This window comes from Taudactylus pleione, unplaced genomic scaffold (genome assembly GCF_031769625.1).
Source record: "Taudactylus pleione unplaced genomic scaffold, aTauple2 ptg000054l, whole genome shotgun sequence".
Lineage (NCBI taxonomy): Eukaryota > Metazoa > Chordata > Amphibia > Anura > Myobatrachidae > Taudactylus > Taudactylus pleione.
The window spans coordinates 4,125,063-4,149,019 of NW_028284456.1; the positions used below are offsets into that span (position 1 = coordinate 4,125,063).

Sequence of the window (23,957 nt, forward strand, 5' to 3'; positions counted from 1 at the left end):
TTCCACTTTTTTCTTTCAATCTTCAATAAAAGAGTTTGAATAATAATAAAAGAAAATGAAACTAAAAATGTGATGCAGCATTTGATGGAAAACAGCATATATACACCATTCATTTATTATTCCCAGCACAACCTTTCATCAAGCTGTCTTGCGTGAATAGCCAGATGACTTGGTAGTGCTATTAAACATGAACCTATACCCATATAGCTTTTTTGTGATTTTCTCCAAGATGTTTCTTGGCTATTTAGCAGATATGTTTCTGACTGTAGTGTCCCATCAATTTGACACTTGTGCTTTTCAAAATGACCACTTTAACACTTTAGGAGCACAGGAATATTGTGCTAAATCTGTGCATCAATAGAAGCCATAAACCTCCTTTTAAAAGGCGATCTTTATAACTGATGATGAGGCATATCAAGCAGGATTCACTGTTTCCTTACACACAGTTCAGGACAGTGTGAGGATTATTTTGCTAGTAAAAGCAGAATGTTAATCACTATGGCCCTCTCACTTAGTGTGTGATTTTTGCTGTGTTAACTCCCATTATGACTGAAATGTAATGACTATTGTGGAGATACTAAATATGTGTACTGTCATTGAAGACCTGGAGCAGTTATAGGAATAGAAATAATCTAGAACTGATTCGGCTCACTGCAGTGTGCCCCCAAACATCACCGCAATGTCCAGCTGTGCACAATACCATTAAATCATCGCTGATTTTCCTGTGCATCTATGTAGGGAGTGAAGGAATATCAGTGAAGATAGATGTTTGTGTAGAGCACTCTAACTGTTCCAGAAGCACTACATACATCGAATGTAATTAAATCTTCCCCTCTTTCTTATTTTCAGCTAATTTTAACATTTGTAAAACTAATGGTAACTACTGGTCTGCCAAATCAAAGGGTCAAATTGTGTGATGCACAGGTGCCGATTCAATTCAGCGCACTATTGATAGCGCTGGGAGGGAGCTCCCGGAGTTATTCAATTCAGCGCGCTGTTAGGGTGACTAAAGGATTTCTTCTCACACCCTCCTGAGGGTGCGAGGAGAAATCCGACTGAAGTGCCAGCCGTGAGGCTGCTTTCCGGCTTAGCGTAGCTCTAGCAGTTTTGCGGCCGGAACTTTAGTTAAAGAATGCCGGTTCTAGCGACTAAACACCCAGGTTAAGTTGCGAGAACCAACAGTCTCCGATTTAAGTTGTTCCAGTTGGACTAAACTGTGAGGTGTATTGAATAGCTCAGGAACCAACTTCCAGGTGCTATTCATCTCCCTCTGAATTTAATCATTGGGTCATGTGATGTCATGGCAGGTCCTCCAATATTACCTCTTCTACCAGGTACAAAATGCTCCTAATTTTTCTACTAAATTTACTATTCCCAGATGAATTAATTGATGAGAAGGGTACTTTGTTATTATAGAATATCAATTACAGATGTGTCCTCATACACTATTGCTGCAGTTGCGCTAAACAGAGGCTAAGACAGTAGAGCAATTTAAACATGCATGGGATAGACTTAAGGATATCCTTCAGAAGAAGTAAGGGTTGAGGTAACAATATGTTTAAAAACCGGTCCCTAAGCCTAAAACCCCGGTGTTTAAACAACAAAAGGTGGTCAAGGCTGAGTTTCCTCAATCAGAACAACTCCTAACAAACTGTTCCAGATTCCAAAAAGACTAGCGTCTTTTTACCCTCTCCCACATGGTGAGTGTACTAAATGAGAAGTCCCTCCTACGGTGGATTCTCATGTGGCATGTTTATTTAAGAGCTCTACACCGCATCCTCCCTTAAGGACACTACAGATAGAAAACTAGAAATTTGTCTTAAGTCTGTTTACTCGTTTTCTGACGCTATTAAACGCCGGCTAGGGCCGCAGCCTGGTTAGCTAAGGCATTGAAGGATGGACGGATGCACTGGAATACAGCATGTCATCAGACGCCACCAGGGAGCAACTGGTCTTTGTCTCCCATATCCGGGAACTGGACGCTTATTTGGAAGAAGCTGCTTTGGATACTGGTCTCCTTGCCCATAAGGCACCTGCGACTTCGGTAGTTGCCCGCAGAGTCCTTTGGCTACGTTCCTAGACAGCGGACATGGAATCCAAGAAGGCCCTCGCACCCTTACCCTTCTTTGGAGACAAGCTGTTTGGCGCAGAGTTGGACAAGATTGTGGCTAATCTGGCAACCTCAAAATCTGCTTTTTTGCCTCAGCAGCTACCCCTAAGCCTAATAGGCGGGCCTTTCGAGCCCAAGGTAAGATAAAAGGACAGTCCTTTCCAAGGCAGCCTGCTTCAAACAAGACCACCAAGTCTAGATCTAAGCAGCCTTGGGCAGCCAGACGTCCAGTTCCTAAGTCTGGCGACAATCTCTCCGCCTGATGGGACGGGCCTCCTCCTGGGGGATCCCAGGGTGGGAGGCCAACTTCTGTGGTTTGCCGACTCATGGCATCAGACAACCACAGAAGTGTTCTCTCATGGATACGCTCTCCTCCCCAGCTATTTTTTTGTACAGGTCTTCCATCAGACCCCATCAAGGCCCAGGCCTTCGAGGAAGCCATTCACTCCCTGCTAAGCTCAGGTGTGGAAATACCTGTTCCTTTGGATCTTCGAGAAACTGGTTTCTATTCCATTCTCTTTTTGATTCAAAAGCCCAATGGTTCTCACCGGCCTATTCTGAATCTCAAATCCCTCAACCGGTTTATCCGAGTGCCCAAGTTCCGCATGGAAACTCTACAAACTATTTTTCTGGCAATGGAACCTGGGAATTTTTTGGATGCATATCTGCATGTGCCTATTACGCTATCCCCACCAACGATTTTTATGGTTCACTGTTGTGCAGCAACATCTTTAGTTTCAGGCACTGCCATTTGGTCTGTCAACGACCCCTCGGGTCTTTACAAAGTTAATGGCAGTTATGATGGGCTACCTGAGGCATCAAGGAGTCAGAATCTTGCCGTACCTAGATGACCTCTTCATTTTGGCACAGTAACATACTGTTTTACAACGCCATCTCCAGCTGACTGTGGACTGTGCTAACACACGGCTGGATCATCAATTGGAAAAGGTCCTCACTATCTCCGACACAGTGGATGATACATCTTTCTGCGCTTCTGGATTCTCAGGTGCAAAGGATCTTTTTGCCAGCAGTCAAGATTTCGGTAATGCAATGGTGTGTGTACAAATTTCTCCGCAGTCAGTCGAAGAGTATCCATTTACTCAGCAATGCAGGTCCTGGATTCCACTCCAATCCCCTTCAACAACTGATTCTCTCCCGGTGGAACAGGCAGTATCATCTGATCCAGTCCCAGACCATCCTAGTCTCTCCAGAAGTTCGGCTTTCCCTCTCATGGTGGCTATAGACGTCTCATCTGGACAAGGGTCGCCCTTTCTGGATCCCAAAGTGCAAGCTCCTCACTATGGATGCCAACCTTCATGAATGGGACGTGGTGACAGGTCATCCTACCTTTCAGGGAAGATGGACAACTCAGGAAAGTCACCTGCCTATAAAACATCTTGGAGCTTCGAGCTGTGTACAGAGTGCTCACTTTTCGCGACACCTTCTCCAGGGCAGGCCGGTCCAAATCCAGTCGGGCAGCCATGCGAGAGGTTGCACACATCCTAATGTGGGCCGAACATAACCTCCCTGCAATCTCTGCAGTATTCATCCTCTGAGTACTCAACTTGGAAGTGAGCTTCCTAAGCCATTAGGATGTGCTGGCAGGAGAATGGGCTCTTCACCAGATGTCTTTCAATTCCTTTTGGACAAATGGGTCCACAACCACAACCAAGTACGGGTCCAGGACCAGAGACCCCACAGCAGCTTTCGTGGATACTCTGGCAGTGTGATGGAATTTCAATCTCTCATACCTGTTTCCTCAGATTTCCCTCCTCCGAAGAGTTCTCCGGAAATTCAAGCAGGAAGGTGGCACAGTGATACTGATAGTTCCAGCCTGGCCCAGGCGCCACTGGTTCCCCAATCTATGGAGTCTCTCCATATACACTCCTTTTCCACTTCCTCTATGGCCAGACCTGTTAGCACAGGGTCCTTGACTGCACTCTGACCTACCTCGTCTGTTTTTGACGATGTGGCTCTTGAGTTATCCCTCTTAAGTGCCAAAGGTTTCTCTAGCTCTGTGGTCAGGACGATGCTCGGGGCGAGGAAGTCTTCCTCAACCCACATCTGTCACAGCGCTTAGCACCCTTATATTTAATGGTGTTCACCCTTAAAAATAAGACCGTATGGTTTTAGGTGTTTCTGGGTGCTTGCTTATTATTTTTTATCTAGGATAGAGCTGTCCACAATGGCCAGTCACCGGGCCAGAGCTCTTTATGTATGTCAGAACCCCTGTGCTGAGCGCTCAATGACAGCTGGGCTTGCTTACAAAACTGGCTGCCTGTGGCTGGAAGGCGGGTTGTATGGGGAGGAGGGCCGGTGCATCCTGGGACCTGAAGTTTTAACTGTTTGGTGCACAGCTGACTCCTACCAACTATGGTAATCCCTGTGGACCCTATGGACTTTCGAAGAAATCGAGTTAACAAGGGAAAGTCTACCATAACTCTTAATTTTCATGTGAAGAAGGGCCTTAGTCACAAACTGGTGCAACAAAAGCTTCCTGAGACTGCACTGACTGAATCTGTATACAAAGGACAATGGTCCTTGGCGTGGCAAGGACCATTGTCCTTGCCGCGGCCGCTGCATCGTAGCATTTGTACACAGATGCAGACTCATTCGCACCCAGATATACAAATGTTGCATGTCAAATTAATTAGTGCAGTCTGTGTAAGATATATTGCATCTGCTGTGCTGCATGGGCGACGCTATATATCTCTAAACAGCGTAGTTCACAGATATATCGCGTGCACACATTTTCCGTTTTTCCAGAATTTAGAACCTCGCCCCCTTAGCGCCGACATAATGACATTACATGGAGGGGACAGTGGTGACCGGTGAGTGCAGCTCTGACTTGCAGTGTCCTGAGGACGCTCCAGATCAGCTGCACACACTGCAGAGTCATGGGGCTGGATAGTGCCGTCCACATACTTCAGCACCGGTCGCACACCCCTAATTATGGCCCTGGACTGTTAGGAGCATTTTTCAAGGATAATATGGACCAAGTGGTTTTGTCAAGTAAGCCTACATTTCTACTGAAGGTAATTTTCAATTTTCATATTAATCAAGAGAGTGATGAAGACAAAACATAACCTGGATCGGTTGTGGTATAACATATAGACAGTAAATGGATAGACAGTGGGCAAAATTTACTAAGCGGCGGTTTGACAACGGTTTCTATTTTAAACCCCGGCGGTTTGGTGGCGGGTTCTATTCTGTTCTAAACCCCGGGGTTTGGTGGCGGTTTTGCAGCGCTTTCTAAATCACAGCCCTGTTCTATTTGATTCTAAAATGTGTTTTGACTGTGGTTTGGTGGCGGTTTTGCTATCTGCAGATTTACTAAGGCCAAAACTGCTGCAAAACTGCCATCAAAACACATTTTAGAATAGAATAGAACAGGGCTGTCATTAAGAAACTGCTGCAAAACCGCCACCAAACCCCCGGGGTTCAGAACAAAATAGAACCCGCCACCAAACCGCCGGGGTTTAGAATAGAATAGAACCTGCTGTCAAACCGCCGCTTAGTAAATTTTGCCCAATGTCTAGATAGACACCAGATGTTAGATAGTTATTTGTTAGACAGGGACAAAGGTCAGACAAACTAAAGTTCAACAGGTGCAAAAAGTGGAAAGGGTCAAAAGTTCGACATGAAAATGGTCGACTTATTATTCAGATTTTTTTTTTTTTCCCCTAATCTTCACCCTAACCCTCACCGTGGTGCCTAACCCTAACCCTCCCTCCTGGTGCAAAACCTTAACCGTGGGGGTAAGTGCCTAAACCTAAACTTCCAGTAAGTGCTTAACCCTAACTCTAACCCTAACCCCCCCCCAAAAAGAAGTGATGACCATCTTTGTGTCGACCATCTTTGTGTCGACCATCTTTGTGTCGACCATCTTTGTGTCGACCATCTTTGTGTCGACCATTTTTTTTGTCGATATTTTTTGTGTCAACCATTTTTGTGTCGAACTTTTGACCATGTGGACCTTTGTACCTGTCAACCTTTTTACATGTCGAACTTTAGTGTGTCTGACTTTTGTCCCTGTCTAACTATTGGCTGTGTAACATCTGGTGGCTATCTAATTACTGTCTATCTATAGTCCAGAACCTACCTGGATCAATGTCAGGGCAATTACTGTGTGCCAGAATGAAATACTTCAGGAAAATGAATTAAATCTTTGTGCTTTCTGTAGGAAGTCATCAGGGACCTGCTCTATCCAAATATACTCTTGCAATATGGATCAATGTTCAGTGTTCTCCCCAGAAAATGTTGCCAGCCGGGTGGCATCAAGTAGCAGCCTGGTGGCAGCCTTCGTTCAAAAAGGGGCGTAGCTTTACATGGAGGGGGCGTGGCCACACAATAGTACCAATTCACATTAAGCCCACACAATATGGACCATTTATTGCCCATTATGTACACAGTATGCCCCCTTATTGCACATTATGCCCACACAGTATGGCCCCTTATTGCACACTATGCCTGGCCTGGGTGTTGGGAGGGGACAAGGATAGATAGCTAGGGCAGTATTGGGGGCAAGAGGAGGTTAGGGACAGGCAGTGCTATGGGTAAGGAGGGGCCACACAGCTGGGGAGTGACAGGGCCACAAAGCCAGCCAGTAACACCAAGGACATGGATCCTCCCCTTTCAGGTTGCTCCTCTACCAGCACCGTTTACACCTGAGCAGCTGCGGCACCAGCTTCTGGAAGTGTTTCTGTAGCACCAATGGGTCTGCACACCTCCCCAGCCCGGGTCTGACATCCCCACTGAGGCACAGTGAAGGAGTGGCTGTGGCGGGAGCAGCGTGTGATGGAGAGGGACCGGAGTGTGGCTGAGTGAGCCGGGAACACGGGGCACAGGAAGAGTAACGGAGTCTGTGTCTGTGTCTGAGCGACGAACAGGCGGCAACTGCAGAAGGCGGACAAAGAGGTTAACCAGCTTGAAACTGCTAAACCTGTCTAAAGTCCATGGTTAGGGCTCCCGATCCACTCTGTCTCAGGGATACAACTTATTACCACAGATACTGCATGCATTCAATTATATAAAATGTTGTCCTTGACCGCTTTCTCATATTCATTGCACATTCGATGAAAAAAAAACGGCACTCCAAAGTATAATACAAACATTTAAGTGTTTATTGAGACATCAGTCATGTATATAATATATATATATTTTCCATTTTTATTGATTTTCAAGATGATTGTAACAGATACTTGACGCTGCTGCAAAATATGCAGAGAATGAAATAAGCACACAATATAAGGGAAGGGTTACAGAGAGAGGGGAAGAAGGATGGTTCCCAGGTTATCATGTAAAATTTAATGTCATGTATGAGGTCTGTCATGGACCTACAGTAACGATAATCCACAGGGATCTCACATATTCTCATTCTTCTTTAACAGGGTGGATCATCAAACATGTGGAAATAATCTAAAAATCCAAGGAAATGTGTTGTATAAAGCTGGCCACTATCTTCAAGCACTTAGAACATATGACATGGCCATAGGCGTTCTGTCACAGGGGGTTAACATGGGCTTCGGGTAAGTGTGTAAATCCATGTTTTATATGTATTTCTCCTTCATCCACTAGGGGACACTGGAGCTCAGGATACTGGGTATAGATGGTGGTAGAGTGGAGACTGGCACTTTAAATTAATTTAGAAGTGTGACTGGCTCCTCCCCCTCTAAGCCCCAGTTTTAGAAATGTGCCCGAGGGAGACATCCCTCCATCCTTTAACTTTTTTTTTTTTCTCTCTTTTCTATAACATTGAGGACAGGCAGAATGCATGCTGCAGCAGTCTGCTACAATGTGGAAGCTGACGGGAGAGACAGTGTCCGCGTCCTTGGGGCTTTGAGGTAGCTCTGTATTTGCAGCGTGAAGATAGTGATCAGACTCTGGGGACCCACCACAGCTTACTGCAGCATGTGTCCTGGTCCCCACACGCCGCAACCTAGCAACCTGGTCGGTGGCATTAGTGACTATATCCCTCCACCCTTTCAGGGGTGGTGGGGCGGCTAGGTAACACCCACAGCCCAGTGCAGTGCTAGTCAGATCGGCAGTGGCAAATACTCTACAGAGCTACCGTGGATGTATGCATTGCCCTTTGGTTGTTTCATCACATCAGGGGTTCTTACTGTAACAGCGCTAGCATTAGGTTAGCGCTGTTGGCTTAATTCTGCATAAGCCTGGGCTGGGAAACGGATCTTGAGACAGGCGCCCAATCCCGCACTGCCTCTTTCTATCCAGCGCTCGCTCTTCTCGCATGGGAGCTGCACCATATTCTCCCTACACCTCTACAGGCCAGTTCAGCCACTGCTGAAATACAGTACTAGCTGCACAACTACTTCAGTTCATCACAAGGAGTAGCTGGGGACTGTGAGTCTCTTGCAGGGGCTGGTGAGATTATTGTATGAAACCCTCCCTGTGGGAATACTCCGATATCCCCCCCCTCCCATTTCCTCCCCCCCCCCCCCGTATAGCTGTTTCTTACAATGCTATTGTCTCCTGGTGCCTTCTATACGCTGTCTACATTGCAATTTTCTGAAAGGTGATATGTGTATGTGTGGCACAGTATACCCGCCTGAAAAGCTTCATATAATGATTTTTTTCCCAGAAGGTGTTTGCTTGTACTAAGTGCAAGGTTTTTTTTTTTTTTGCGTGCGCGCTCTCAAGGCTTGGCATTGTGTGACTCCTGTTAGTCTGAGAGTTCAGTCCCTACGGGGGTTAATCCTATTCAGACCGTAACTCCACCTTAGGTAACCACCTTAGCAGGTGTCATGTCCAATTTGACTACTGAGTTGGCGGCTTTCCGTAGGGAATGAGAATCCGCAAGGGGGAAGGTTCCAGTACTACTATTTTGTCTTCTTCTCAAGCTGAACCAGCCTGGGCTCAGGTTGAAGGGTTGGTACAGGTATTGAGCTCCTCTTCTACAACTACAAAGAACACTGCAGAACGCCCATCTAAGAAGAGACTCCTACAACCGGTACTCCAGTTGGAGGAAGATCTCGGCCTTGACAATTCGGTGCTGCCCGTCGTCCAGACCCTAAGCCCCCAAACAAGGCAGTGGCTTGACGGGCTTCCATTCCACCTGGGGGCTCCCACAGTGTGTGCTCGTCTCTTACAGTTCAGGGAGGTTTGCTTCCAGACTTGTTTAGTCCATATGGGACTATCTTGTTCAGTCCCTACGGGAACTATCTTGTATCCCATGGATACAAGATAGTTTGTTGTTTCTCTCCCAGTTTGTTTTTTCACCATAGGTCAGCAGAAACAGGTAGTGTTGCAACAGGTGATCAACGAGCTCTTGACCTCCAAAGTGCTGATTCCAGTTCTGGTACACCAATGCACTCAGGGATTCTATTCAAATCTGTATGTGCTTCCAAAGCAGGATGGGTCAGTCCAGCCTATTTTGAGTCTCAAATCGTTAAATCAATATTTAATGTTCCACAGGTGCAAAATGCAATCCCTACACTCTGTCATTGCGGGTCTGGAAGCTGCGGAATTCCTAGTGTCCTTGGACATTACACATTCCAATTTAGGAACCTCATCAGACGGTCCTTCGGGTTTGCCATCAAGGAGTCTCATTTTAAGTTTCAGGCACTGTCCTTCAGGCTCGTCGGCTCCCAGTATTTTTACCAAGGTAATGGTGGTAATGATTGCTCATCTCAGGTCCCTGGGGGTGACCATTGTCCGTTACCTGGATGACCTTCTTCTCAAGGCTCCGACGGAAAAACTTCTACATTAGGTTTATCTCTCACACAATAAATTTTCGTCCAACATGGCTAGATCATCAAATTCCAGCCCAACTTGGTGCTGTCCCAACACATTTAGTTTCTGGGGATGGTTCTGGATACTTCCCTATAGCGAGTGTCTCTTCCAGCGGACAAGACACAGGCAATTCAAGAATTGCTCAGACTGGTTCTCATGCCGCGAAAGGTGTCAGTTCACCTTTGTACTCGCCTCCTTGGGAAGTTGGTGGCCTCCTTAGAGGCCATCCATTTTGAAATATTCCATTCCAGACTGTTCCAGTTGAATCTCTTGGCTCAGTGGTCTGGGTCGCACCTTCAGTTGCACCATCTGTGCATCTGTCCCTTTTGAACCAGCATTTCTCTGCTATGGTGGCTCTAGACCGATCATATTTTGGTGGGTCACCGATTCGGCATTTGGAACTAGATTCTCCTGACTATGGATGCCAGTCTCCGCGGCTGGGGTGCAGTGGTATTGGACAGCCAATTCCAGGGTCATTGGTCGTGCCAGGAGACTTTCCTGCCAATCAACATTCCCTAGCTCAGGGCTGTTTACAATGCCCTTCTGGCCGCGTCACCCTTTCTGACTGGACTGGCCATTCAGGTGCAGTCAGACAATGCATCGGCCGTACATCAATCGGCAAGGTGGACGCGAAGTCGAATGGCTATGCACGAATCCAGCCGCTTCTTGCAGTGGGCATAGAGGCACATTGAGGCGATCTCCGCCGTATTCATCCCAGGAGGCGGATTGTCTTAGACGCCAGGATCTCCATCCCGTGGAATGGGCCCTACATCCAGAAGTATTCCAACAACTGATCTGATGTTGGGGCAGGCCTCCGATAGACCTCATGGCCTTTCGAGGCAATCTCCAGCTGCCACGGTACTGCTCCAAGGCGCGGGATCCTGCAGCAGACGCAGTGGATGCTCTGACAGTTCCATGGTGATACCAACTAGTGTACCTGTTTCCACCCTTTCCTCTTCTGCCACTGGTACTCAACCGCATCAAGCGCAAGTCCACCACAGTCATCCTGGTGGCTCTGGATTGGCCTCATTGGGCATGGTACTCAGGGCTTCTGCTAATAGATGATCCATGGCTGTTACCTCTACGTTCGGAACTTCTCCAGCAGTGCCCGTTCGTGTACCCCACCTTACAGCTGCTGCGTTTAATGGCGTGGCTATTGAGGCTACAATCTTAAGACGAAAAGGTATTCTGGAAATGTTTCATGCTCAGAAGCCACTGACATCTGCCCACTACCATCGTATATGGAAATCGTACATGGCATGGGGTGAAGTGCAGGAGTTTCCTACGTCTGCTTCTCTTTGTCCAAGCGGGGCGGGATGCTGTGCTATGCCTAGGTTCGCTGAAGGTACAAGTGTCTGCCTTGTCCATCTTCTTTCAGCGTCAGTTGACCCTGATTCAGAGATTCAGACATTTCTTCAGGGAGTCGGGTCCAACCACCTTTTGTTCTGTCTACTTCTCCTTGGGACCTCAACCTTGTTTTGACTGAAGGTGGCTTTAAAGTATCCGTCCTGTAAGACTGTTCTCCTGTTGGCCTTGGCTTCAGCTTGGCAAGTGTCCGAGCTTGGAGCATTATCTTACCATTCTCCCTACCTAATCTTCCATGATGATCACGATAAGCTTCGCACGCGACCTACCTTTCTGCCGAAGGTGGTTTCTGCCTTCCACATCAATCAGCCGATTGTAGTTTCTGTCTTGTCGAATGACTCTGGGTGTTTACCACTCCTTGGATGTAGTTCGTACTGTCTGAATCTATGTTGCCCATAAAGTGGCATTGTGCAAATCGGATGGCCTTATTGACACTGCTAGGTGCGGGTGGCCTGCGTCCAAGCAGACGTTGGCTAGATGGATCCGTTTGGCTATCCATCAGACTTACGTGGCCAGTGCTCGTCCTCTGCCTGTTTCTATCTCTGCGCACTGTACTCGGTGGGAACATATTGGGCTGCACGCAGAGGTGCTTCGGCGTCGCAAGTCTACCATCGCAGCTACTTTGTCCATGGTACCCACCTTTTTTCAGTTTTACAGTTTTAATACTTTTGCAACCTCGGATTCAAGATGTGGCCGCAGGGTTTTGCAGGTTTCTCAGCATCTTCCCACCCAGGAGGGAAGCTTTAGGACGTCCACAGTGTCTTGATCTTCAGTGCCCCCTAGTGGATGAAGGAGAAAACTGAATTTTGGTACCTACCGAAAATTAATTTATCCGATTCCACAGGGGACTTTGAACTGCCGCCCAGTGCTGCTTTATCTGCTGGTGTTCTGTATTCCGGTTGTGTGACTGCATGTTGTTTGTAGTGTGTTTGCAATTTTTTTCTTCTGTTTCGGTCTTTGGACCGCTTACGTGTGGGTTCCTCCTTCTCTGTTTCTCTAACTGGGGCTGATGGGGCATAGAGGGGGAGGAGCCAGTTACATTTCTAAATTAATTTAAAGTTTCAGGCTCCACTCTATCACTGTCTATACCCAGTGTTTTGAGCTCCAGTGTCCCCTGTGGAATCGGAGAAATGGATTTATCTGTAAGTACCAAAATCCTGTTTTTGAAGATTAAAATAAAAATCTTATGAAGATGCAATTTATATTATGTGTAAATTATGTCTAAAGTTAATATTGCTTTAATGTTTGGTATTATGCCACTCTTGTTAAGTAGTTTCCATAGAAAGTACTTTTCATGGTCAAAGTGATGGTTTCTTTATTTTTATTCTTGCACTATTTCTTCTTCAGGGTCCATAGGGATCTACAGGGATATTATGGTTGGAGAGATCCAGGCACCAAACTATTAAAATTTTAGCTCCCAGGATGCCTGTGGTCCTCCTCCATATATGCCCCGTCCCTAGCCACAGACCTTCAGTTGTTCGTTTGGTGCGGCAGGTTTAAGACGCACCTTTTTAATGAGACTGCTCGGGCAGTTCTAAGCTTTTATTTTATGTTTTTGATAGTACTAAGCATCTGAATTAAGATGCGTTTACTGCGACTCCATCTACCTACGCCTGGACGCAACAGCAGTAACAGGGCTGGTAATTCTGGCGGGTCTCGGCTGAGCTTGCTAGTAGCGATCCTGGGACCCGGACTGCAACTGGATGTATGGCGATGTCAAGTAAGGCGTTTCCTCAATTATGAGGAATTGCTCGCAGCACTCCTTGCTTCTGGCGCCGGAGACGCATCGGAAGCCGCCGCAGTCAGGGCCACCCACGTCCTCACTAGACTGCCGGGGCCTTATCGTCTGACGCCGGGGATCGGCAGCAGACTCATATCTACTGCCATGAGGCCAGCATTGATGCAGGTTAGGGGAGATAGGCGCTGTCCCTGCAGCTCCTTCCCCGACCCAGACACAGTTCCTTCGAAGGATTTTGCGCTTCTGGGTTGCTCCACCTTCCCTCCACGTGTATTTGAGACATTTCACGGTCCACTACCAGTGTGTTGCTGTAGCTGCTGGTCTCAGGAGGGTTTGGGTCAGTCTCCCTGTTTACCTCTCCCTTGGTTAAGGTATATAGTGCTCTATATCCTACCATTCCTGGTGTTTGTGTAGTTGATTTAGAGTCGATTGTAATTATATTACATATGCGTTGTATGTGACTGTTTGCTAGGTGCTGTATTGGCACTGTCTTTTATTTCTGTCTGTCAATTATAACTATCTCTGTTTTTTCTCTCCATCCTCTTGGGGTGGAGGTTTTTTCTTTGACTACTTCACATTCATTAAGATTTTTTCAAGGCTGTCACATAACATTGCATTTATTACCTTTATTGACATGTCAAAAGATAAAGGGAAACAGGAGGGGGCCTGTTTGTCCCCTCAGGACTTAAAGGATGGTTTGTGTGTTGTCTGTAAAGAGCCACCTCACCAGTCCAGTTTACCTGTTTTTGGACAAGAGCAATCTTCGGTATCCTCTTTGTCCCAGGCAATGAAGCAGTTTGTGGATTGTTTGGCGGCTCCCACATTGCCTCCTTGGATGGGGTGCCCACAGCATGCTATGTTTGCACCTCCTATCTATCCTTCCTCGAAGGATGTTTATGGCCATTCTAGGCAGAGTATGGAACCATCTAATGTTGAAAGCAGAACGGTAGTTACTAAGGCGCTTAAGCACAAGTTATCTTTTTATCAGTCTGCCCAACATATGGATTCAGACACATCATCAGAGGAATCAGATGACGTCCAGCTTCTAAACCGGATACAGACCCTGGGCCTGATGGGGCTGGCCTCCTCTGGGGGATCCTAGAGTGGGAGGCCGACTTCTTCAGTTTGCGGATTATTGGTGTCAAACAACAACATGCCTGGGTCCAAGAAGTGGTCTTTCAGGGGTATGCTCTCACTTTCAGGAGGCATCCTCCCTAAGAAGTTTTTTGCACAGATCCTCCATCAGATGTGGTCAAGGCCTTGGCCCTTCAGGAAGCCATTCACTCCCTGTGCAGGCAGGGGTAATAGTCCCGATTCCTGTGTCGCAACAGGGAAGGGGTTATTATTCCAATCTATTTCTGGTTCAGAAACCAAATGGGGCTCATCGTCCTATACTAAATCTAAAAACCCTCAACAGGTTTTTCCTTCTACTCAAGTTTTGTATGGAAACTCCGGTAAATTATTTTGGCAATGGATCCGGGGGATTACATGGTTTCCCTGTACATTCAGGATGCATAACTGCATGTTCCTATAACACCATCCCACTAACAATTTTTCTGGTGTGCTGTCCTTCAGCAACATTACCAATTTCAGGCTCCACCCTTTGGCCTATCTACGGCTCCCTGGGTATTTACCAAAATAATGGCAGTCATGATGGCCTATCTCAGGCGTCAGGGAGTCAGAATACTACCATATCTGGATGACCTTCTGATATTGGCGCAGACTCGTGTTATTTTACAAAACCATCTTCAACTGACCATAGCCTGCCTACAAAAGCACGTCTGGATCATCAACTGGAAGAACTCATCGCTTTCTCCAACACAGCATGGTACATCTGGAAGCTATTCTGGATTCTCGGGTACAAACAGTGTTTCAGCCAGAGGACAAGATTGTGGCCCTATCTTTGCAAGTTGCTACACAAGCAAAGGGTATCCATTCTGTTAGCAATGCAGGTCCTGGGATCAATGGTATCCACCTTAAACATGGTGGGGTATGCTCCGTTGCATTCCAGGCCTCTGCAAAAATTGATTATCTCCAAGTGGAACAGACAGTATCAACTAATAAGGTCCCAGAGAATCATCAACAAAGGGCACCAATTCTGGATTCCAAATTGGATGCTTCTCACCACAGACGCCAGTCTTTGCGTATGCGGGGCAGTGACAGGTCATCACACCTTTCAGGGAATATGGACAAATCAGGAAAGTCATCTGCCAATAAACATTCTGGAACTACGAGCAGTATACAAAGCAAGCTGGTCCAGGTCCAGTCTGACAACGCGCCTACAGTGGCCTACCTCAATCATCAGGGAGGCACGAGAAGTTACGCAGCCATGAAAGAAGTGACAAAGGTTCTGATTTGGGCAGAACGTCAACTTCTGGCCATCTTGGCAATATTCATTCCAGGAGTACTCCATTGAGAAGCAGACTTCTTAAGTCGTCAGGACACACGCCGGTGAGTGGGCTCTCCATCCGGGAGTGTTTCAGATCCTGGTAAACAAATGGGGTCTACCAGAGAGAGATCTCATGGCGTCATGTCACAACCACAAGGTCCCCAGGTATGGTACCAGGTCCAGAGGCCCATCCGCAACCTTTGTAGATGCACTAGCAGTAAGATGGGACTTCAAGCTGGCGTATCGCTTTCCTTCTATTTCTCTCCCGGCAAGAGTTCTCTGGAAATTCAAGCAGGAAGGTGGAACAGTAATACTGGTGGCTGCGGCTTGCCCCAGAAGTCATTGGTTCACCGACATACAGAATCTATCAATAGACAGTCCGTATCCTCGTCCTCTATGGTGCGAACTGCTAACACAGGGTCTGGCTTTGACGGCGTGGCTCTTGAATCTTCCATCCTAAGAGCAAAAGGTTTTTCCAGTTCTGTAATTCAGACGATGCTTAGGGCACGATAGCCTGCCATTGCCCACATCTATAACTGAGTTTGGCATTCTTTTGGTCAATGGTGTTCCCATAGGAAGTATGATCCTAAGGTGTTCAGGATTTCCAGGGTAGTGGCTTTTCTACATGCGTGTTTAGACCGCGGTCTCCGCCTGGCCACTTTGAAAGTGCAGGTTTCTGCACTGTCAGTCTGATTCCAGAGGAAGATTGCCTCATTAGCAGATGTAAAAAAAAAATTTTCAAGGAGTTCTGCGAGTTCAGCCACCTTTTGTTCCACCGGTAGCTCTGGACTCTGTAGATTTTAAATGGTTGACAGAGAAGACACTTTTTCTCCTCGCTATCTCTTCTGCACGCAGAGTCTCTGATTTGGCAGCGCTTTGTCAGTCCCCATTTTTTATTTTTCATCAGGATGAAGCTGTTCTTCGTACAAGGGAGGGTTGACTTCCTAAAGTAGTGTCTCATTTTCATGTGAATGAAGAAATTGTAGTTCCAGCTTTTCGGGCTCCAGATCTTTCTGTAGATGAAGCCTCCCTGGATGTAGTTCGTGCTCTCCGTATTTATGTGAAGCGTACAAACTCTGTTAGAAAATCAGATGCTCTTTTTGTATTATATGGTTTTCACAAGCGAGGATGGCCAGTTAATAAGCAGACTATGGCGAGATGGTTACGCATGACTATCTCTCAGGTGTACACACAGGCTGATCTCCCTGTCCCAAGCACAGTGACAGCACATTCTACTCGGTCTGTAGGGCCATCGTGGGCATTTAGTCGTGGTGCCTCTGCTGAACAATTGTGTAAGGCAGCAACGTTGTCTTCTGTCCACACACTTCTTAGGTTCTATGCCTTTGATACTTTTGCCTCTCGGGATGCTTCCTTTGGGCGACAAGTTCTCCTTTCTGCTCAGGAGTGTCCCCCACCCTAGGGGAACTGCTTTATCACATTCCCATGGTATCCTAGTGGATCCCTATGGACCCTGAAGAAGAAAATTTGAGTTATGGTAGACTTTCCTAGATAACTCCTTTTCTTTGAGGTCCACAGGGTCCACAGGGCACTCACCCTGACGCACCTGGCTGGAAACCGTCACACTTATCAATTGTAGTAAAGGACAAGGGTTGATTCAAAGAAATTTAAATTTTCAAGACACCTCATTAAAATTGTATTAGTGCAATCCAGGTAAACATTTTAAAAACCAGGAAACATTTAGGCAGTGGATAGTTTATGTGTGGTCTTGAAAGAGTATGAGGAGTCACGGCCAATGAATGGTGATGCCTCTTGTAGACTCATATGCATATTTCTTAGAATTATCAGACTCTGGGCCTGATTCAGACTGCTGATCGCAGATTCCCGATTTTCGGGAATCTGCGTGTGCGTAGGACCCATTCTGTGAGTGTGCAGAATGGGTACTGCATAGTCGCACGCAGACCCTTCAGTGCCTCTGCTTGATTGACAGGCAGAGGCATTTAAGGAGCGGTGTGGGGGTGGGGTCGGCCGGTTTTCCCGGAAATGGGGGCGTGTCCGCCCTGTTTTCCGGGAGTGGCAAGCCGGCCAGCCTGATTAACCTGAGGCTTACTAAGCTGGCTGGCGGACAGGCGCCGTCCACCATCGCTACCATCGACCGCCATCGCACTTCTGGGATTGCGAATGCAGCAGGGGGTGTCGTACACCTTCTGCTGCATTTGCACTATTGCAAGGACATAATTGCAAAGCTGCCTGCATGCATCTTTACAATTGAGATCCTTGCTGAATTAGGCCCTCTGTGTATTGTCAACAGGAAAGTTAAGTGGCCAAAAATTCTGAGTATCTATATAGGGCCTGATTCTGAGGTGGAATGTTGCAATGCAGAGAAAAACATTTATTTTTGTGCATGCAGAGTAAATACTGGCAGCTTTTGCTTGTAGCCCACAAATACTGGGCAGCTTTATTTTACACTGCAATTTAGATATGATTTTGGACACGCCCCTCCCAAATTTAAATTTCTCTGCACATTTTACATATGCCCCATGGTTTTGCCAAGGTGAAAACTTTCTTGCGCATATTTGCTCGTAATGCTCAGTTCTCTCCTGTTGCAGGAGATGTAGACCTCCATTTACAGGAAATACCAGCTGAGATTGGCATGTCCACTAAGCTCAATAGACCGTATTCAGGGATGAAAGGAGCAATTGATTAAACTTTTAATATTACATCACTCAATTAAATTTTGTTAAAATTGCATTTGTCTAAAACTACACGTTACCACATTGTTAATTATTTATTTTATTCTACAGTATGGAATAAATATTAGTCTTTTCTACTTCAGGGTCCATAGGGTATCCACAGGATACCTTGGGGTATAGGTGTGACGTCAGTCGCAGGGCACCAAAGAGTTAAGCTTTCAGCCTCCCAGGATGCACTAGGTCCCCCTCCTATACCCCGCCCCCGGGCCAAGGCACCCCAGTTTAGTTTGGTGCCCTGCCGGAGTCGGGTGCACCTGTTGGAGTGGGGGCTAGAAGAGCCCCTGAAGCTTTTTCTTCATGCAGCTGTGGCTGCACATCTGGATGAACAGCATGGACAGTCAGTCCTGACGTCCATGCTGTCTTCCCTACACCCCGCCGGTACCAGAACGCCGGTACTGATCCGGGGATGCTGGTGGGCGTCTGGGGTCACAGCTAGCGGTGACCCCAGATGCTCCGGACCATGGCCGGATTCAAGGGGGACAGAGGTAAGCAGCGGGGTCCCGCGGTGGGTCCCCGCTGATCACATGGTTCTAAGTCCCCAGGCAGGGGGCTCCCTGGGGACTGGCTGCAGCGTGGAGCCAGGCGACCAACTTGTGCTTCCACTACCCCCTGGGACAGCGGACCGCAGCAAAGCGGTAGCGCTCCGGCGTCCCAGGGGTTAAATGCATGCCAGGGGAGCGCGCCTTCCCTGTCTCACAGCCGGCGCCTCCCCCGCTGCACACAGCCCTCTCTGGCACTGTGCTGACTGGTCCTGTGTCAGCGCTCCTCCCCCAGGCCAGCTTCTCTCTGCTCCTCGGCGGCCATCTTCTCTGCAACGCATGGTGAACGCTGCTGGAAGCCTGGAAGGTAGCATCGTGGTCTGGGTCCCCCCGCATACCTCTCCTCCGCTGTGGCTCAGGTCTGTGTATGCAGCGCTGTGTCCTACCAGGCCCTGTGTCTGTGTAGTTGAGTGATCAGCGCTGTTAGTGCAGGAATTGTTATTTCTCTGCATTGTATGTGACTGTGCTAGCGCTGCTGCCTGTAACTTTATCTTCTCAAAACTGTCAGCTTTATTACTGTCCCTGTTCTTTCTGCTAAAGCCCTTGCAGTGCGGTGCTGCAGGGTGGTCTCTCGCCTATTTAATACTTAATTGGTGAGAGAGGTCACATACGTGGTGCCATCATGTCTGAAAGTGATTTTCCCCTCCGGCTACAGTGTACCACGTGCAAAGTACCGTTAGCGGAGGGGGAGGGTAGCGCGGAGGGCCTTTGCCGGCAGTGTTTGTCCATGGCGCGGCCTATTACGGTTACAGCACCGGTACAGGAGCCGCCCTGGGCTTGTTTCGCTCAGGCGTTAACAGCTTTAGTGGGCCAGTTAGCTCCGCAGCCCGCATTTACTCCGATGGGTTTGTCCCAGCAGTCTGTGGTGTCGTCACCCATGCAGGGGTTCCCACGACAATTGGTGGTACCCCACAGTCTCCCTATTTCCCCGCTCCCGGGTTCTCAGGAGCCAGCGTGGGTTAACTCCCTGACGAGTTCTGTACAGCACTTGTCGGATGTGTTGCAAGGGGAGTCTGTGATGCGGCCTCATAAAAGGCCGGTGGCGTCTCTGTCCGCTCCTTATGAGGATGACGAAGGGACGTCTGATGATGGGGAGATTCTGGATCCTTACGATCAGGAACCTCTCCATACTAAGGACGCTGATGCTAAGTCCAAAGTATATATTCCTGGACTTATTCGGGCAGTCCGCACAGCCTTGGTGATTGAGGACGAAGTTCCCCCAGCGGCTAAATCTAAGTATGCCTTTTTCAAAGATGTGAAGGGCGATGCCACAGTCTTTCCTCTTTCGGGTCAGTTGGTGGACCATTTAGAGGAGGCGTGGAAACAGCCTGGCAAAAGATACCAGCCGCAGAGACGCCTGGCGGTGGCTTATCCGTTCGCGGATAATTATTTTGCTAAGTGGGAATCCCCTCCACAGGTGGATTCTCACGTGACCCGTCTTGTCCGTAGTGCCACATTGCCGATGCCATCCATGTCCTCCCTTAAGGATGCTACGGACCGCAAGGTAGAAATCTGCCTGAAGTCCGCTTATTCCCTTGCAGGGGGGCAGCACGGCCGGCTATGGCCATTTGCTGGGTTGCCATAGCGATGGAGCGCTGGGCGGATTCATTAGAGGCTTCTTTTGAATCCGACTGTCCGGCCGAACAGGCGGAGTTGATTGGCAATCTCCGTGATTCGGCCACCTACATCAACGAGGCGGTTCTAGACATTAGTACTCTGGTGTCTAGAATTTCTTCAACAGCGGTAGCTGCTCGTTGCACCTTGTGGCTGCGATCCTGGAAGGCGGACGCAGATTCCAAGACAGGTCTGGAAGCGTTGCCGTTTACCGGAGAAGTTCTCTTCGGTCCGGATCTGGATAAGATTGTGGCCACGCTGGCGGCAGCCAAATCTGCTTGTCTCCCGTCGGCCGCTGCTCCTTCTGGTTCTGGACCATCGTCCTTTCGGTCATCTAGGGCCCAGGGCAGGCCCAAACCACAGTCGTTTCCTCGACAGGCTGGCCCTAAGAAATCGGTCAAGCCCCGGAAACAGGCATGGAGTACCAGACGTCCGGCCCCCAAGCCAGATGACAAGCCTGCGGCCTGACGGTCCGGGCCTCCCTTTGGGGGATCCCAGGGTGGGAGGCTGCCTGCTGCAGTTCGCCCGGTGTTGGTCGGTCACTACGACAGACACTTGGGTTCTGGAGGTGGTCTCCCACGGGTACGCCCTCTCCTTCCGGCACAGACCCCCGGCTCGATTCTTCACCACGGGTCTACCATCAGACCCGAACAAGGCTATGGAACTGCGGAAGGTATTGCACACTATGCTCCAGGCTGGAGTTATAGTGCTTGTTCCATTCTCCCAGAGGGGCCAGGGTTTCTATTCAAATCTTTTTTTGGTACAGAAACCCAATGGGTCGTATCGTCCGATTCTCAACCTCAAAGCACTCAACAAGTCTTTGCGGGTTCCGAAGTTTCGGATGGAGACCCTACGGTCCATCATTCTGGCGCTGGAACCTGGGGACTACATGGTGTCATTGGACATACAGGACGCTTACCTGCATGTCCCTATTCTTTTGCGCTATCAACAGTTCCTCAGGTTTGCAATCCGCAGCGACCACTTCCAGTTTCGGGCGTTCCCTTTTGGCCTGGCGACAGCACTACGTGTTTTCACCAAGGTGATGGCGGTCATGGCAGCTTCTCTGCGGCTGCAGGGAGTTCGCATGTTGCCATACTTGGACGACCTGTTATTGGTGGCAGGATCTCCAGAGCTTCTGTTACGCCACTTGGACCTGACCATTGCACTGCTGCAACGGCACGGCTGGCTAATCAACTGGCAGAAGTCCACTCTAATCCCGTCTCGGAGGATTCTGCATCTTGGAGCCTTATTGGACTCGGGACAGCAAAGGATCTTTGTGACGGAGGACAAGATCTCTGCTTTACAGTCAAGGGTGCGCAGTTGTCTGCACAGCCGCCGGGTGTTCCTACACTCAGCGATGATGTTACTGGGCTCCATGGTGTCAGTGTTCGACATGGTGGAATACGCCCAGTTTCACTCCAGACCTTTGCAACACCTGATTCTGTCCAAGTGGAACGGGCTGCCTCAGTCTCTGAAGTCCCAGATGATTGTGCTCACCCCGGAGGTTCGCCTGTCCCTTGCTTGGTGGTTACAGACGACCCACCTCAACAAGGGACGTCCGTTCTGGGTCCCGTATTGGATCCTGTTGACAACGGACGCCAGTCTTCGGGGCTTGGGAGCGGTTTCGGGCCCACACTTGTTCCAGGGCAGGTGGACGCCGACAGAAGTGGAGCTTCCCATAAATATCTTGGAACTCCGTGCAGTCTTCAATGCTCTCCAGCAGGCACATCGGTTTCTCCAGGGTCACCCGGTGCAGGTCCAGTCGGACAACGCTACCACCGTGGCCTACATAAACAGGCAAGGAGGAACCCGCAGTCGGGCGGCTCTCGTAGAGGTCTCTCGGATCCTGGTTTGGGCGGAGCGCAATCTTCCGGCCATATCGGCGGTCTTCATCCCGGGAGTGCTCAATTAAGAGGTGGACTTTCTAAGTCGCCAGGACGTTCATCCAGGGGAATGGTCCCTGCACCCGGACTGCTGGTGGACAGGTGGGGTCTTCCAGAGATCGACCTCATGGCGTCCAGGCACAACAACAAGTTGCCGCTGTACTGGTCTCGCACAAGAGACGAAGGGGCGTCTCTGGTGGATGCTCTGTCCGTCCGGTGGACGTTCCGGTTCGCATACCTGTTCCCTCCGGTCTCCCTTCTTCCACGGGTAATCCGGAAATTCAAACAGGAAGGAGGGACGCTCCTGTTGATAGCTCCTGCGTGGCCCAGTCGGCACTGGTTCTCAGACCTACATGGTCTATCCGTGGACAGTCCTCTGCGGTTGCCGCTACGACCGGACCTTCTGTCTCAGGGTCCTTGTCTTTACCCGGACCTGACGCGGCTGTCTTTGACGGCGTGGCTGTTGAGACGGCCATGCTGAGGTCCCGGGGGTTTTCCAGCTCTGTGGTGCGTACCATGTTGCGAGCTCGGAAACCGTCTTCCGCGAGGATATACCATCGCGTGTGGCATACGTTTTTCCAGTGGTGTCGACCGAGAGGTTATGCACCGCGGGAGTTTCGTCTGTCTCGGATTCTCGCCTTCCTGCAAGCGGGACTAGATCATGGGCTTCGCCTGGCTTCTTTGAAGGTACAGGTTTCGGCCCTATCTGTCTGGTTTCACCGTAGGATTGCTACAATCACGGATGTGCGCACCTTTATGCAAGGTGTTGTCCGCATTCAGCCGCCCTTTGTTCCACCTGTGGCGCCTTGGGATTTGGCTGTGGTCCTGAGGGCTCTCCAAGGACCGCCGTTTGAACCACTGGGCTCAGTGGATCTTAAATGGCTAACAGCTAAGACTGTTTTCCTTCTGGCTATTGCTTCGGCCAGACGTGTTTCTGAGTTAGGGGCTCTTTCTTGTAGACCCCCTTTCTTGGTTTTTCATGGGAACAGGGCAGTGCTCCGCACTCGGCCCGAGTTTCTTCCCAAAGTTGTTTCCCAGTTTCATGTTAACGAGGAAATCGTTGTTCCGGCCTTTAACTCACCGGGTCTTTCCGTGGGTGAGGCCTCTTTGGATGTTGTGCGGGCCTTAAGGACTTATGTTGACCGCACTTCTTCGTTTAGGAAGTCGGACGCATTGTTTGTCCTCTATGGCTTCCGTAAGAAGGGTTGGCCTGCTTCAAAGCAAACTTTGGCAGCCTGGATCCGTATGGCTATTTCTGAAGCTTATCTTCATGAAGGCCTACCGGTTCCTCCTTCTCTGAAGGCTCATTCCACTAGGTCTGTGGGTCCTTCGTGGGCAGCTCGACGTGGTGCCTCTGCAGTCCAGATCTGCAAGGCCGCTACGTGGTCCTCTGTCCATACCTTCGTGAGGTGTTACTGGTTTGACACCTTCGCCTCTCAGGATGCTTCCTTTGGGCGGCGGATTCTCCTTTCTGCACAGGAGCGTCCCCACCCTTAAAGGATACTGCTTTGGGACATCCCCAAGGTATCCTGTGGATACCCTATGGACCCTGAAGTAGAAAATATGAGATATGGTAAGAACTTACCCTTGTTATCTCTATTTCTACGAAGTCCATAGGGTTCCACAGGACTCCCGCCCTGTCGCACCTGTGCTGCAGATGGGCTTTGCTCTGGTCACCGGTTTTCCGTCTCCCTCTGGTGAGAATGTGATTCTTGTATGTGTCCAGATCTTTGTTCTCTCTCTTCCTTCTCCTCCTCCGGCCTATGGCTTGGTAACTAACTGAGGTGCCTTGGCCCGGGGGCGGGGTATAGGAGGGGGACCTAGTGCATCCTGGGAGGCTGAAAGCTTAACTCTTT

The 23,957-nt window shown here is 49.0% G+C and overlaps 1 protein-coding gene across 1 annotated transcript in view; it reads left to right on the forward strand.

Annotated features, from left to right (window-relative positions):
* Positions 1-23,957, forward strand: part of TRANK1 (tetratricopeptide repeat and ankyrin repeat containing 1) — a 181,577-nt gene that overhangs the window by 39,122 nt on the left and 118,498 nt on the right. Inside the window, exon 3 of the mRNA XM_088464408.1 lies at positions 7,501-7,638. Coding sequence (XP_088320534.1) covers positions 7,501-7,638 — 138 coding nt within the window. The remainder of the gene's footprint in view (positions 1-7,500; positions 7,639-23,957) is intronic.